General features: G+C 35.5%; 1 protein-coding gene across 1 annotated transcript; it reads right to left on the reverse strand.

The window, feature by feature from the left end:
• Positions 1-2,107: 2,107 nt before the first annotated feature.
• On the reverse strand, positions 2,108-11,648 carry LOC133324332 (uncharacterized). The gene is made up of 8 exons (XM_061533177.1): positions 10,924-11,648; positions 8,829-10,796; positions 7,848-8,656; positions 6,330-7,773; positions 5,172-5,311; positions 4,731-5,072; positions 4,313-4,622; positions 2,108-3,663 (listed from the first exon to the last, which is right to left on the reverse strand). The coding sequence occupies exons 1-8, from the start codon at positions 11,629-11,631 to the stop codon at positions 2,113-2,115; spliced, it is 7,272 nt and encodes a 2,423-aa protein (XP_061389161.1). The 5' UTR covers positions 11,632-11,648; the 3' UTR covers positions 2,108-2,112.
• Positions 11,649-17,687: the final 6,039 nt, after the last annotated feature.

The raw sequence follows: 17,687 nt of genomic DNA on the forward strand, positions 1-17,687 counted from the left end.
TTTTCGATTTAATTTAGGGATGCGTTTGTGATTCAGAGTACTAAATTGTACTCTTAACGCATTTAGCTTTTACATCGCACTTGCTTTCGCAACGCAATACAGAGAACTCCCTGATTTTCAGCACCAAAATCCGATTTTTTATACCGGTTTAAATCAACCGATTAAATTTTAGGCATGTATATAGTAGCCTTCGAGTATATTATGTTTACAAGCCTACAGATTTATATATGGCCCCTTTGGATTTAATCCCATGCGAGGTACATAAATTTACTGAAATTTAAGATTTAAAAGCATTCAATTTTCCAAACCCCACCAAAAACATTAAGCAAAATAAACTAAATAAAATAAAGACAAAATTAAATATTCTTAAAAAATCCAAAAAATTTTAATATAGAACCAAAAAACTTTAACTTGTAAGTTGTGTGCAATTGTGTAAAAATATGCTTATTTTTGTATTCTTTTTTTGTTTGTTTCATTGTTTTTATGTTTTGTTTTTAAATTAAACTATACACTAAAAAATAAGATTAGATAATAAAGGTATGCATGTGTGTGTTTGTTTCAATTGTTTGTATATATAGTTAGGTATTTGTTTTTGATTTAGATATATAAACTAAACACTAAATTTGTTTTTTTTTTTTATTTAATATGTAAATACACATTTTTATAATTAATTACTTGTTTTTTGTATTTTATATAAGATAAATGACTATAATGCTACTCATTTTTTCTGTGTGTGTTTATATATGTGTTTGCCAAAAATAAAAAATAAAATTAAGAAAAAGAAAACTATAAATAATAGAAACAAAATGTCTTAACAACTAATTATTTAAGGACAAAAGAAAACAAAATAATTTTAAATGTTAAAACTATAATAATTTGGGGGGAAGGAGAGGTGTGGGGGATTATAACCATAAACTTAACAACATAAAAAATAATATAAACCCAGTGTGGAACATAACAATAATAATAAAAAATATGTTGCAAATAAAATATTATATATGTATGTATATATGGTTTCATAATCCTGATTTGTTTTCCTTATTTTGTTGTTTTGTAAAAATAATTTTTAGGGGTTTCCAGCAAATTTAGTTTTCCATATAATTTTTGTTTTTTAATTCATAAATTTGCCAACAATTTGTTTTTTAAATTTTGTATATATATTTTTGTTATAGTTGAACATCACAGTATTTTTTATTTATTCAATTAGTTTTTATTAATTTAGTTTTTTATTTAAATTAAAATTAATTTGTTTTTATGATTTTGCTGCCCCTTGCTAATTTTTTGTATTTATATTATGGAATTGTTTTACTTTAAAAAAATTTAATTTAAAACAGAACTTAATTTTATGTATGTAAATTATTAAAATAATAGTATTTAAAAGTTAGTAACAAACAATTTATTATAACAATTAAAACAAAATAAACTATATATTTAAAATGGTGTTCATTTAGGAAAGAAAAATAAACAACAAAGATTATAAAATTAATTTTAAAATTATAATCTAATATTAAAATTAATTAATAATTATTAGCATTTAATATAAAAAAAGTTTTTTTTTGTATATATATATACAGCACGTACCTAATTTATTAGACAAATTTTTACAATAAAAAAATGTCAAATTTTTGTTTTAATAAATTTTATATAAAGGGCTTGAAACCAACAAATTATTTAATATCGATGAGAACAATTAATTTGAAGTGGAAAATAACAATTTTCCAAACGGAACATTTTTATTTCAGTTAATTAATTTTATTAAAAAAAAATGAAATTTCTCTAATTCTCAAAAATGTATGATAAATGCAGTTATACATAAAATGTAATTTATTCTTTTCGGATATAATTTTTTCAAGAAGATTGTAAGAAAACAATTTTTGTGTTTTAAATTTGTGTTTTTGAAAATTAAAATTAGTTTTTCTTGAAATTAAAGGGGTACTTTTCAGTAAAAAAAATCAAAAACATTAAACAAAAACGTTTCATATTTCAATTTTGGAAAAATTAAAAAAATATTTTTTCTTTTTGAATAGAACGTGTGTTTGTACTGTATATATATTGTTATACATAAATATGTATATATACTCTTATATATGTATATTTTTTATATATAAGAATTTAATTCCTGCTGATAACTTGACCAGTTTTGGCATTAACTAATATAGTTTTATGGCTTGTAGTTGTCGACTGTTGTTGTTGTTGGTCATCAGATGTTGAGTTGTTGTTATTGTTGTTGCTGGTGGTGTTGGTTGGCATTACATTTCCACTTTGGCGACTAATGCGTCTTCTTAGACGATCACTAATATTTTGGTTATTGGAAGAGCTATTATTCTGCTGCTGCTGTGATTGTTGTTCTGTTTCGTTGTTGTTGTTATTATTTTCCTTTTTAATACTCAAACAGCCATCATTTTTATATAAAATAATTTTAGCACATTTTTGGGATTTATTCTCCTCCGGTTTCGTTGATGTATTTGCCTCATTATTGTTATTACCGCTGTTGTTATTAGCGGTGGTGGTGGCAGATTGTTTCAAATTTTCATTAATACGATCTTCATCATTGTTGTTATTCGATTGCACCACCTCCTTTTTGATATTCATTTCCAAATGATTTTCTTCCCCGGCTGCCTCATCCGCGCCTTCGTTCTCCTCTGCCGTCAATGGCTGTTCCATACTCAATTCCAATTTATCATAGCTGGTAAAGAATGCAACATCTTTCAGTTTCTCCATGCTATTGAAATGTATGCGTGTATGTTCATCAATGTGATCCTGTTCATCAGCGGTGTAATCGCAGTGTTCACAGGTGTAGGCCAAATGCTGCTGTGAAACCGAAATATGCTGTTGGATATGGGTTTTAAACTCCGAACTCAACGTGCTCTCAAATGGACAATGTTGACATTTTTCCACATTTTCAGGTGCTGGTGAGGGGGAATGATTTTCCTGTCGGTTGGTTTTCTCCGACACATGTTCCATCATGTCACTGTTAGCCGGTGAAACAGAGGCCAAATCCTCCACATCTTTTGTGGCCACTTCTTGGACATTTGTCGTGGAATTTTGTTTCGATTCCAATTGTTTCTTAAGCAAGGAATTGCCGACTTCAAAACCGCCATTCGGCGAACTTGATGTAATGCTGGAATTTTGACCACCCATTTTCATGATGTGACCCTCATTCAGATCCTGATCCACCACCCATATGGTTTCATGTTTCATATTATTGCGCGTTGCTGTGATGTGCATTAATTTCGGTGCCCGATACACGGTATCATCTTTACAATTTTTATACAGCTCATTGCATTTCTCTTGATACTGACTGGTGTGGACATAACGATGAGCCTGAACCAAGGTCTCGTGGGCCGCCCTATAATCACAATATTCACATTGATATTTACGTGAATCATCTGAACTGCCGTGATAGGGTTCATGTTGCCTCAAGTGGTCATCAAGATCAGTTTTTGCTGTTTGCGGATCATTGTGTTTCTGGGCATAACGGGCGGGACATTTATTGCAATAATAAATTAAACGATATTGATATTCGGGTGGTAAATGTTGATTAGATGCGGAATTGGCATTGGCTACGGAATTTGTTCCGGCTGTTGTTGAACGTTGAGCTGGAGAATTTAGACTGGCTATGTTGTGTTTAATACCCGACAAATCAATGGCCAAGGGAGAATCCTGGAAGAAGGAGAGGAAAACATGAAAATGAATTTAAGATAAAAATATTAAATTTCAGAAAAAGGAAATTAAAAATTCGCAACGTAAAACGAGAGTGTTCTATATTAGGAAAACATAGTCGAGGGTGAAAGACGAGTTTTAGAAAATTCGCTTTTTGTCTCAGACCAAAAATTAAATTTTTACATTTTCGACTTTCGCCTTTGTCTAAAAGTCTACTTTTCGATCTTTCGATTTCGTCAAACCCCGTACTGCAAGAATCTACTAATTCTTACTAATTTCTTCATTCTAGAAGATTCTGGAACAGACCATTTGTCTGAATTGGCTGAATATGAATTGTTGTCAACAGATAAAATAAAGTTTTGGAATGCTTATTTTTAGGGCCATCTGGGCTTTGTGGTAATAAACCAAGTAATTATGATGAAAAACTTTGTGACTCAAAAGTCGATTTAGACTTTTAGATATTTCATTAAAAAAAGTCGAAAGTCGATTTCCTTATCCCTATTCTATATTAACAATAATGTCGGGAAAGACCTGATTATTGGGCAGGACCTTTATATGAGAACATGGACATATATTGACAATTTTCTGCGTAATGTTTACCCTCTAAGAACCCAGGCTTCTAAATTTATTTGAACCCCCTTTCGCTTACCTGTTGATTTTTAGCAGCTGCTGCCATTTTAAGGGCCAAACTGAAATCCATATTTAAAGCTGCTGATGATGCAGCAGCAAATGCCTGTTGTTGCTGCTGATGATGCTGTTGTTGTTGTTGGGGCAACATTTGATGGACACTGCGCATATGTGAACTCAAATGTTGTTTCTTGGCACAGACAAAGGTACACAAATGACACTCGTATTGGGTGGGCTTATGCAGCGAGATGTGATAATTCATCTGGGACTTGCTATCACAAATGTATGTGCAGAGGGGGCATTTTTGTTGTTTTGATTTGTTGTTGTTGCCACTGGGTGTTGTTGGAACACTCAATGGGATATTAATATTGCCATTATTATTGTTGTTGTTATTGGCTTCCAAGAGTTGAGCCAAATTGGAATTTTGACCGTTCAATAGCCCGAAATTCTGTTGTTGTTGTTGTTTATTGGCGTTGGAGGCGGACGACGAGGATGAAACTCGTGTTATTTCAATTTGATCATTCTTTTGTAATTGTTGTTGTAGCAATAACTCCTCAGCCATGTTGGTAATGTTGGCCAGGGTGGCATTATGATTACCATTTTGGGCAGCAGCTGCTTTATATATTTCGGCCAAATAGGCTGCAGCAGCCGCATGTAAATCTTGTGAGGCCCCAGCACCGGATATCAGGGGTAGTGGGAAATTCAATAACGATTGTGGAGTTTCAGATTTTGGCACAAGCATTTTGCTAGTGTTGTCCATAAGTACATTGTTGTTGTTGGTGCTGTTCGAGTTGTTGTTATTGTTATTATTGTTTTGTTGTTGTAAGGCCTTTAAGGTTAAACTGTATTGGCCATTGTTAAGATTGTTGTTATTGCTTGGCTGTTGTTGTTGTTGCGGATCATTGATGGTGGCTCCATTGACCAAGGGTTTATACACGGGAGCCATGTGACGTTCACCGGTTGCTGCACGATCAAGGGTTTCGATGTTGATGACGCCAGCGTGTTTCAATCGACAATGTCGCTGTAATTGGAAAAATGGAAGTTGTTAAATGTTATGAATAAATTATATTATAAATAAATACATATTTAATAAACACAAACACCACACCAACACCATTATGAAACACACATACCAGTATAAACAAATGAAAATAAGTAAATTAATACCAAAGATAAATAACATGATACCAAACACCACAATTATTTGTATGATATTAAATTATGCGAAACTATATTTGTATTTAGAAAATATGTAATTCAAGTTGTTCCAAGTTTTGTATGAAACATTTTTAGAATTAAATTTTAAAAACTATAAATTATTTTCTTGTTTCTAAGGTTTTAGAAGAGGCTATTAAAACTTACAATATTAAAAATTTGATGAACAATTAAATTCTTCAATATTTAAAATTTATAATGAATTTCAAATAAAGCTTTTTTACACATTACCGAATTCATTAGAAAAAAAAGAAAAAACTTACGATTTGATGGTCAACAACATCCTAATAAATATTCCCAAAATAGAGAATGATACATATAAACATTTTAAATTAAAAAATGTCTAAAACTAGAAAATAAAATTTAACCATTTTCGGGACATTTTTTTCAATATGTATTAATAAAGTTTTCGTCTGTATTGAATTTTAGAGAATTATCATATTATCCCTATGCATTTAATTATTTTCCCAAAGATAAACTGGTACTAATATTAAAATAGATATACGAGGTCCTCTAAAATATGAAAATGGGTTATATCATGTCCACACAAAAACGCTTTGGACATGATCTGCAACATATTAGGGATATATGTCCATGTCCAGATCATGTTCATATTTCACGGACCTTTAACTTCCAGCTCAATTTAAAATTGCTATTTGGTTCCCCATAAATGATTTTAAGTGGAGTCCCATTTTAAAATATCTTCAATCTCCCACAACAACCATTCACACAATTACTTTAAAAATCATTCATCACACACACGCACATACACTCACAATTTAAAATAAATCGGGATGGGGATTTTTTGGGTTTTAGAAATATACCTGTATGACATGCTTCCAATTCGATACTTGATGACAATGACCACAACGATATGGCGATGGATCACGCCTATCGCCTGATGTTGTTTCGTGCGTTAATAGATTATTATTGTTGTTGTTGTTACCGTTACCACCATTACCATTATTATTGTTGTTGTTGTTATGATGAGAATTATTATTGTTGTTGTTTGAACCATTACCAGAGGACATATGACCCAAATTATTATTACTAGCATTATTACTATTATTGTTGTTATTATTATTATTACTGTTACATTGGGAAGAGGATGAGGAGGTATGATTTTGTATAGAAGTAGCTGAGGAGGTGGAGGAAGAATTTTGATTTTGTTTTATTGTTTGATTCGGATTGGACGACTTGAATGATAATGATGATTTTATTCCAACATGATGATCAGAAGAATATGAAGCATAACCCATAACCTTCATCATTAGATCTTGTAGACCATCGCCAAGATCGCAACCACCACCCGACGACGACATGACACTCGAGTCATTTTCCCCGACGTGACCATCACCAAAATGTTTATTATTTCCCAATGAGGAAGAAAATGAGGCTGCGAGTAATGCCGGTGGTTGGATTGGAGACAATGGCCTTGCCGCCGTTTGTGTTAGATTGAAAGTACATGGAGAAGATATAGGAGTACTAGTAGTAGTAGTTACAATTGCTTGTGGTGAAGGAGGAGGTGGAATTGCTGTCGCAGATGTTGCCATTATGCCAGACTTGTTTGTGTGAGTTGTTGCCGGTGTTGTAGTTGTTGTTTTAGGTGAACCCATAACCATTGTATTGTCATTTAGACCACCATCGATATTGACGGTGGTGTTATTGGTCTGCCTGACACCTCTAGGCGATGTTAATAGATTTTGCAATGAAGATGACGATGAGGGACTTGTTGTTGCCGTCGCCGACCCATAACCACAATTTGACGACGTCGCTTGTACATGTTCTTGTTGTTGCTGTTGTGAATTGTGTTGAAGCGCCTTAACTAGTGTTAATTGATTTGGCGACGTCATAGTGTTTTCGGCACTTGCCTGGTCATTTAGAATCGCTTTCTGCTCACCGTGCTCAATGATATTAGCGGCAGCAGCATTTAATTGTGATGCCTTAAGGGGGCTCTTGCCAGCTAGAGCCAATGCCAGGCCGCTTAGCGGTGAATTGGTCGATTGATCCAGTAGACCGGCTGCAACCAGATTCGTTAATTGGGCCTGGGCACTAGCCGACGAGTTGTTGGGCTGTTGTGTCAGGCACATGGCAGCCAATACTTTGTTCATATACAAATTGGAATTTACCGATACTTGTAGGGGTCCCGTGGCCTGTAATTGGCCGGATTTGTTGGGTGATGTTGTAGCAGTGGCTGTGACAATTGGCGCGTTTGGATCGGGGAAGTGAACTTTGACATGAGCCAAAACAGCATCACGATTCATGTGTCTGCGAAGAGAGAGCGAGAGAGAAGATATTACGTTGGATACTGCAGATTACCAATGGAAACTAAAAATACCCACCTAAAATTACATTTACGACATTTATAATTCTTCTCATTGCTATCCGGTCTCACTTCCAAAATGATTTCATCACTTGGCTTGAAGGGAGCCGCTGATGTTTGTTGACTCTTCTTGACAGCCGATATGGTAACCGAGGGTGTAATCAATGTGGCATTTTCATGATCTCCACTGCTAGCCTGTTGTCCCTTCTGGTGCTGTTGTTGGGCCATGGCAGCATTCATCATTGAGGCCAGGAGTGGCAAACGAATAAAGTTATCGGCCATGTTATCTTCATTAACACCACCCATCGAGTTCTTCGATGGTATTGGTTCCAATGTAATATCCTCCCTGACACCATTCAAAATATTATTCAAAGACGTCGAACCGGAAGAGGCAACAGATCCCTGATGCTGTTGCTGCTTTTGATTGTAATCATTAATGAAAGCCAATGAGGCCACCTGATTCGGTGTCATTTCGCCAGATTTCATTAGCTTGGGATCACCATCCTCCTCGGTCACCTTCATCAATGTGATGTATTTGTTGTATTTGGTGTAATTGCGCCTTCCCGTCTCATCATTCATCAGGACACGGGCATTTTTATGGCTAGGATCACGAATGGTCTTTAGGCGTATATGCTTGGTAATGTCCCAACGCCAATTCGAACGATACGAACAGAGAGAACATTCGAACGGTTTCTTATTCAGATGACCGACAATGTGAACATGGAAGCGGGATGCCGTCGATGCCCAAAAAGAACAATGCGGACATTTGTAGACCTTTTTCAACGACGAGTTGGCTGCCTCTTCTTCGGGTGTCATCTTTTTGGTTACCTGGAAACAGTGAAAGTTTCAAATTTCATTTGGCACAGTGGGAAATATTTAGGATTTGGGGATATATAGCAATACTTCATGATTTAAAAAAACTGATTTAAGTTTTGAATTTAATTAATTTTTTTATTATGGAAATTAAAAAAAAATAATCGAAAAAAAAACTACAACTTACCTCCCCATATCCTGGTGCTGTCTCAACACCATAATAACTATTCTCATCATTATTGGCACTTAGTATACCCGCTCCAATTCCAGAACCCCCATGCCCACCATTATTTATATTGGCATTTTGATGCATTCCACGCGCTCCATCGAAACTTTGCGAACCCTCCGAACCTTGATTGCGAGGTAATTTATTCCAAACAAATACCCGATTTTCCATCGGATGGTGTTGCTGTCCACTGCCATCGCCCATCATTAGCCGACTACCAACACTACTCTCACCCGACAATGAATCACCACAACGACTATTGGCCTCTGAACAGATTTTCAAATGATTCAACAGATCCGCTGAAGATTTACAACGATGGCGACAATGTTGACAGCGTGTTGAACCCGTGACACTTAAATTAAGGGCGGACTGTGACTGTTTGTCACACTCATCATCTTCATTGAAATCGATTTCTAAACGACCCTCTTCACCATCCTCATCGTGATCTTCGTCATCCAAATCGATATCATCATGACCATAGGTACAGGATTTGCGATGTATAATCGACTCGGACAAGCATTTGGCCATGTGACCACATGGACAAATGAGGTTTTCATTTGTGGTATTGGAAAATTTGATTTTATCGAAAAATGAGCCACCGGATTTACGGGCCAATAGGCTTTTACCGCTGGCAGCCGAGGAAGAGGCTATGGTGGTGGTTGGTGACAATTGTGAAGCAGGTGCAGCTCCCACAGCAGAATCCGGCTTTTCCAAGGGTTGCAACATTTCGGAAATTTGTTTTTCATTAAAATATCGACCATTACCACCGGTTGCCATATCCGAACTGAGATTCAAAATATTCTCTCCTTCCTTTGAAATGGGTATGAGATTGGGTAAAGGTTTTTTGGCTTTTGTGCCGGGTAAAGATTGATTGTGCACCGATGATGTATCGGAAGAACCACCCTTTTGTGATAAATCTGTGGGTTCATCTTCTTCATAACGGAAACGTTTCGATTCATACATTCCTTCGGCGGGGCCGGCTGTCATCAGCATTTCATCATACTCATCCATGTTGTTGTTATTGAAATGGTCTTCCATCATTTCAGCGGAGTCACTGAAGAAATCTTCACTCAGGTCGGTACCACCTACCTTGTTGCGTCTACGGGCCAAAGTCATGCCGGCTGCGTGACCCACCGGCGGCACGTGATGATTCATTTCATGTACCGTCAGCGATTGTTTGATGTCGGCTGTGAAGTCACAGGCAGCACAGCGGAATGGTCCCGCACCACCATGATTTTTCATATGGCGATCCAAATTCCATTTGTAGGGTGTGCGAAAATCGCACGTCACGCACTTGATCATGGGCATGGAGTGGTATTTGACATGCTTGCTAAAGCGGGCCTTAATGTGGGTCACATAGGAGCACTTCTCGCAGCGATAGAATTTGGCATCACAGTGATCTTCGATTTCATGTTCGAGCAGATTGTTGCGATACAGGGTGGTGAAGTCACAAAGACTACATTTCAGGAGCCGGTTGTTGGAGGGTTCATCGGAGGGTAACATAACACTGAGGGGTGTGGTACTGCCACTGGTGCTTTGTCCGGCTGGTGGCGGAGACGAGTTACTGCCCGACGGAGATGGTGTCAACTCATAACTGAGCCTTTGTGGGGGAATTTGAATTTTCGCTTCTTGTTGGGCGTTGTTGTTGTTGTTGCTGGTGGAGGTGGTCGACGAGGAGGGGTTGTAATCATAGCATTTTTGTTGTGCGTGTGAATTTGTATAATTTGCATCATCAGATGCCTCTTTGATGGGTGCTTGTGGTGCTGGTGGCGGTGATGTGGATTCTCGTCTTTCATAAGTGGAATGCTCGGTTTTGCGGAGGGCATCTTTTTCGGCCAAATCACGTTGGGCCCGTAGCTGTTGTTCATAGGCAGCAATAAAGGCATTGGCTGCCGATATGCTTAGCTGTTGTGATTTTTGTTGTTCTTCCTGTTGTTGTTTGAATAGATCCAAATCGCGATTAAGTTTATGTTCCATGTCGACTTGGAGCTGAAAGAAGAGAGAAATTGGAGTCAAGTTTTTGATAAATGAAGTTTTTTTCGTCGAGATCTCTTACCTGTTCCGCATTGAATGCCTCGAGATTCATTAGCTTCATAGCGCCCGTTTGTGGCATATTTTCCTCCAGTTTACGCTTTCGCTCACGATTCATGCCACGCTTACCACGTGCCTGGCCATGACCACTTGTCACTCCCTCCGTGCAGCCATGCACCATTTTCATGTGCCGCACCAACTTCTGATAGTGCCGGGAGGCATACAGGCACAATTTACATTTATTGATGACTATTTTCTCACCGTGCACATCACGCAAGTGGGTCAGGTGATAGCGAGGATTTTGTGTGAAATAGGTGCAGTAGCTGCAGCTATAGTTACGCTTGATTTTGCACTGCGGCAGGCCTTCTTCTTTTAGTTCCATGGCGGCATTTTGTTGGGCCTGTTGCTGTTGTTGTTGTTGTGCCTGCTGCAGTTGTTGGTGATGTTGTTGCATTAATTGTTGGGCCGCTTCTTGGGAACGTTTCAGACATTCAATTTGTTCCATTATCAGGCTGTTGGATATGGAGGGATTTACTTGTAGGCCACCAACACCATTGGCAGCGGAACTTCCATTGTTATTGTTTGCTGATGTTGTTGTTGAGGTATTCATATTGTTTAGAATTTCTGGTCCAGTTGAGTTGTGTTGTTGGTCCGCATATAATTGATTGCCACTGACTACACTGCGTACGATTAGGGTGTCGCCAGATCTTTGAACCATGGAAGGCAATTCCATTGCGTGTCAAAACATAGGGGAAAGAATGGATGAAGAAAAATCAAAAACGATTTTTATTCGTTTTGTGCGGTTATATTGGAGCCGTTGTTTTTTTTTTTTTTTTTTGATCCGCTTACTTGGGGATGTATAGAAAAATTATCTGCAATGATATAAGAGGTAGTTGAGGATTGTGCTTAGTTTTCAGAATAGTTTTTTGTTTTTAATTTGAAAGTAAAAGAAATGATAATAAATTTTCCAAAGTTGTCTTTCACTTTCTTTTAAAAATTTCTTGGATTGGTTTTACCAAAGTGAACTTCGATAAGTTAATGAAATGGAAGTTCTGATTTTGAGGAACATAATTTTACACATTAGAAAAATTGTAAGTTGTAATATATAGAAGAATATATGGAAAGTTGGTCCTGGAGCATTACAAGTGAATATTCCAATTCAAATCAAATTAAAAAAAACACATAAATTTTCCACGCCATTTACCAAGAAAAAACTTCCTCCCGCCCCTAATTATTCAATTTTATTTTTTGGAACAGTTAATCAAAAATTCATTAAATTTCCCTTTGTTTATAAAGGATATCGAGACTACTTTGTGTATAATTTCATACATAAGCTGTTCTTGTTGTTGCTGGTTTTTTTTGTCTTTGGCATAATTTTGGATGGATGGTGGTGACATTTAAAAACAAATTTTCAACTTAATATTCGCTAGTTGAGGGCTTTTTCCTCTGTGTGTTTATTTATTTGTCTCGCTTTCCTTTTTCTGGGTCAATGTTGTTCTCTTGACGCGAACCAACACACACACAAGCACACTCACATACTATTATTTGCTGTCGTAACAGAAGAAGCACCACAGCAGCCCACTTAAATAAGCCAAAATCATGCAAAAACCAACCTTACCCAACCTCGAGAAGAACACATACATATACACACACATTGGCTAGCAATCCAGGCGACAGACAATGGTTTTTTTGAATATCTTCCAATTACCATAGCATTGACGACAGATGCTTAACAATGACGAATGAGATGTTGATTCAAAAGAGGAAATTTTTTGTTGTTTTGAAAAAGAAGGAAAAAGTTTTTTTCTCAATATTATTAATGTACAAGGAAACTGAAGGTAATTTTGGGAGGTGGGGGGAGATAGACACAAACATATGAAAGTAATTATGGTTATTATTGGGAGACAGATATCTAGTATTGGGACAATTTTCAAATAGGTTTTGAAATATGTCTCTTATTGGGACTATACATTTTCATTTAATCGACAAGGCGAGAATCGAGGGAATCAGCTGAGTCAAGGATAAATCAAACTGTATTCTGGGGAAAAGGTCTTCAATGACAAACAAAAAAAAAATGTATCTATGAAAGTTCGACTTGATCCTTGAGGGTTGGGTTTATAGAGTTTATATTAGGTTGGGGGAAAAGAAATCCATACTTTTTTTCGGCAGATGGCTGTACTGATAGATTTCTCGTAAAGTATCGATCAAATAATTTCAGATTTATTCTCGATGGAAGGGTGAAATTTCGCAGTAAAAACATATTTTGCTGTTTTTTGTTCGGTGCATTCAGTTTTGAGTTACAGGGTGTTAAAAATGGAAGTGAACAAATAGAAAATTCGGTACATTTTACAGTTTTTCTTGGACAAAGGCAAAAATGCAAGCCAAGCGGCTAAAATTGTGAATGGCGTTTATGGTTCCGATACTATAACAGCCAATTATGTTAATTTGGTTTCGTAGATTCCGTTCAGGAATGTTTAATGTTAAATATGCACCTCGCACAGGTAGCCCAGTTGTCGAAAATGTCGATAAAATCGGAGAAATGATCGAAGTTGTTGTAACATCGCCCAGGAGCTAAAAATCGACCATACAACTGTTTTAAATCATTTACAATTGACCAGAAAAGGTCAGAATTGGTCAACAGAAGAGGTGTCGTTTTCCACCAGGACAACGATAGGCCACACACATCTGCTGTGACTCGCCAGAGACTCGGGAGCTTGGTTGGGAAGATTTAATGCATCCGCCATACAGTCTGGACCAAGCACCAAGCGTTTATCATATTTTACTTGCATTGCGAAATGTTTTTAATAATAAAAAATATGTATCTAGGGAGGATTGTGAAAATCGACTATTAGAGTTTTTTTGCAAATACAGAGCAGGACCTCTATGAGAGAGGCCAAATTTAAAAAAGACCCCACCTGATGGTTTAGAATATAATAGAATATTTGATTTTTAAATAATTTCCTGTAAATCATACGTCATCCAGAACTACCTGCATTCATATCTCTGTAAATCATATCGCCCCAAGATTTTTACAATTTATATTCGTCATACGACACAGCATCCCGTAAATAGAAAAAAAATTAAGTTAAATACACAGCAAAAGTACTTTCCCCCTTAAGTAAAAAATGTACCCGAAGAATGGAGTGAAATGCAAAAACAACAATTTTTACAATTACAAACATTTTTTTTCAATTATTTTCGTTTTATATCTTAATAAATATAAATAATGCAAGAACCAACTATTGTATTTTTTGGGGGGTTTGAGAAAATATATATGTATATATTTGTATTTATTCTTCTTGACAAATGAGGCAAATTTTTGTTGTTTATCATTAGTTATTAGATTTCCTTTAACATGTGGAAAATGGGGAGGTGCCGTTATATGAGGGCCATATATTATGTATGTACAAAATTTCAAAAACCTAGTTTAAAATCCGGAATTTAAGATTCATCTATATTTTATGAAGGATACGCTGAGTATTTCAAGACCATGCAAAGGGAATCACAACTTAAAATTTTTTTAAAATATATTAAATAGTTGATTTTTAAATTATTTTCTGTAAATCATACGGCGCCCAGAACTATCCTCATCCACATCTTCGTAAATCATACGGCCCCATGTTTTTACAATTTATATTCGTCATACGACACAGCATCCACAGCAAAAAACCACTAAAGAAAAGAAAAATGGTTAAGGCTTTGGGTTAAGGTCAAATACTCGGCAAAAGTACTTTCACCCCTTAGGAAAAAATGTATCCGAAAAATGGATTGCAACAACAATTTTTACCATTATATTTTATATTTTGTTCTTTTGTAATGTCTTAAATAAGATAAATAATGCAAGAAACAACTATTGTATTGTATTTTTTGGGGGGGTTGGGGGAAAATAATTTCCATTCTTCTTAACAAATGAGGCAAATTGTTGTTGGTTTTCTTTTAAGTTATTAAAAAACTGAAAATTCCCCTTGAAACAAACTAAAACACTTGAAAATGTATTTTTTCGATGAAAGTTTTTATTCGTTCGTTTTCCTTTCCTCTTTTTATTTATTTTAAGTAGAATTGTAATAAACGCTTAGTTTGTTGTTTTTTGGAATTGAACATGAACGAATGAAGGGGCAGGTAAATCTTCATACTCAGCCATACTTTTAATTTTCCAGTTTGATGTTGTTGTTGCTTTTTGCATCTTTTTTTTAGCACTTGAAATTGCAACATTTGCCAAGAAGTGGTCCTTCAGCATTAACATGGTACAGAGTAGAGTTCAAGAAGAAAAAACGAGCAAAGATGAATGGCTTGATGTGGTATAGGCTTTGGGTTTGCTGTTGTTGTTGTTGGATTTTTTTTTTGTATTACATACTAATAAGTAGGAGTTTTCTATGCTATGCCATTGCGAGGGTGTTAAATAACAAAATTAGAGGCCCATAATGATTGTGTTTTAGAATGGATGGACTATGGAAGCCATAATGTAAATGGTTAAATTAATGAGGTTTAAAAATATATACATAAATTTATGTGGGCCTATACGGAACTACACATTGATAATATATTTATATCCGAAAAAGACATTTTATTTATATAATCATGTTCTTTCCCCACTCTCAACCTATAATTGCGGAAATTCCGGATTTTAACCTATAAGATTTCCGATATATTAGGTTGGGGAACAAGAAATCCATTAGTTTTTCGGCAGCTGCCTGTACTCATAGATTTCATTTCAAACAAATTCATATTTATGCTCGCTGGATGGTGACATCTCGTAGTAAAAAAAAAAAAATTTAATGCCAGCTTTAACCATTTTCTTATTTTTTTTAGTATTTTTTTCTTTTTTATCTAATCTAAAAAATCCACAATTTTTTTCTCCAAATAATTAAAAATTCTTGAAATATTTAAATCTTTTTCTTTTCGAGCCTACCACCAATTTGTTTTTTCTGTTGCAGTGCACTTGTTTTCCATAATTAATAACACACAAGTCTCGGTAAAGAAACACTTCTTTTTGTGTGTGGCCAAAGGCAAATGTTACAGTCTCAGTGTGGGTGTACACTTTATCTGTGCTGAAAAAGAATGTTTGACTTAAAGTTCGTTTCCGTAGCTTAGTGGTAGCTAATATTAAAACAAAGTCTACTGTTTGTGACATCAGAAGACCACAAGCAAAACAAAGAGTCTACAAATACAAAAAATACCTTTGAGGAATAACCAAACAGCCACCTACTCAAGGCAAGTTGTTGGTTCATAGGAAAGACAACAACAACAGCACACACACACACACACAAGAACACTCACTCAAATAGCTTTGTTGGCACATAGCATTTACCGCCATTATACCACAAACAAACGAAGAAGAAAAAAAACACAAAGGACTTGTCACGTTGATGCTGTTAAAAATACAAAAAACAAGAAATCATGCAAAGTTACCGAAAGACTTCTTTAATTCAACATTATTTAGCTAGGTTTCTGTTTGGTGTGTGTGTTTATGTAGGTGTAGGTATTAGCATCCTTTGACATATGCAATGACAATTACACCTTACATCTTTTCAATGTTAATTTTCAAACAAACACTCTCAAACACACACACATATTCACTCACGTATGTACACTCATTTAATTTTTAAATCTCATAGAAGACAAACACGACACGTTTCATTGAAACGACTTAACTTCGAGAACGGCGACGACTGTTGCTGCTGTCGTTTTTATAAAAACAACAAATTGTCCTCTCTTTGCTCATCCTCGTCCTCCTCCTGTTGCTCTATAACATACACTCTCATTTTCGTCTGTTATACACTTGTAGTTGTTGTTGCAACCCCACTGCTTTCACACACTAGTTAGTTGTTGTTGTTGCTGATGTTATTGCTTTTGGTCTATTTGTATTTTTTGATCTCTTTTGACATTTTCGCCACAACATTTGATTTTGTTTTTGGTATTTTTGTTGTTCTTCAAAAGTGTGCTTGTTCTTGTTCGTGTTCTTTCACTTTCTTTTGGTCCCCAAATGCGTTGGCACAACTTTACACTCTTGTCGCTCAGCAATAACTGAGTTTAACATTTCGTTTGGCCAAACGAAGCCATCCACATAACACAGGACCAACATATATTTTTTTACATTAACACAAATACATCGACAAATGGCAATAACAGATGACGACGACGACATGCATGCATCCTCCACAAGAGAAGAGAAAATTAGGTTTGTGATTGGTTAAAGAATTGAGTATAACAGAGTAACACTCTTTATCTCTTTAACGAGAAGGTTGAAGATGGTAAGGATGGTACTGTTATTGTAGTTGTGTTAAATATCACTGCTATTTTACTAGTGTTGTTGTTTTTTGGGGGGATTTTTTGACAATTTTTCTTGTATAATGATATTTTTTGGTATGTGGTGAATCAAAAGCTTTTGGATTGAAGAGAATATTGCTTCTCACGTGTTGAGAAGAGAACTCAGCATAAAAGAGAAACGTAATGCTGGAATATTCTTTTATGTTTGAAGAATAAAAGAATGGAAAGAAACGGAAATTTTTTGAAGTTATTATTCTGCTATTTGATAAAGAAACCCCCATAATGAAAGTTAATATATTATTATAGATTTATCGTAAAGTATCGATCAAAAAATTTCAGATTTATGCTCCTTGGAAGGGTGACATTTCACTGTAAAAAAATATTTTGCTGTTTTTTGTTTGGTGCATTAAGTTGTGTGTTACAGGGTGTTAAAAATGGAAGTGAACAAAGAGCACATTTACAGTTTTTCCTTAACAAAGACAGAAATGCAAGCCAAGCCATGGTTCTGATCCTGTTACAGCA

The sequence above is a fragment of the Musca vetustissima genome, unplaced genomic scaffold (genome assembly GCF_032173495.1).
Source record: "Musca vetustissima isolate MV318-11 ecotype Yass unplaced genomic scaffold, APGP_CSIRO_Mvet_v1 utg387, whole genome shotgun sequence".
NCBI classification, from domain to species: Eukaryota; Metazoa; Arthropoda; class Insecta; order Diptera; family Muscidae; genus Musca; species Musca vetustissima.

Bases quoted from the DNA above. Each gene is read 5' to 3' on its own strand.
- LOC133324332 (XM_061533177.1), bottom strand. From the start codon at position 11,631: ATGGAATTGCCTTCCATGGTTCAAAGATCTGGCGACACCCTAATCGTA. The intron at 5,312-6,329 runs GTATATTTCTAA...TTCCAATTACAG, and splicing joins ATTGGAAGCATGTCATACAG to CGACATTGTCGATTGAAACA. The intron at 3,664-4,312 runs GTAAGCGAAAGG...TCCTTCTTCCAG, and splicing joins CAGCTGCTAAAAATCAACAG to GATTCTCCCTTGGCCATTGA.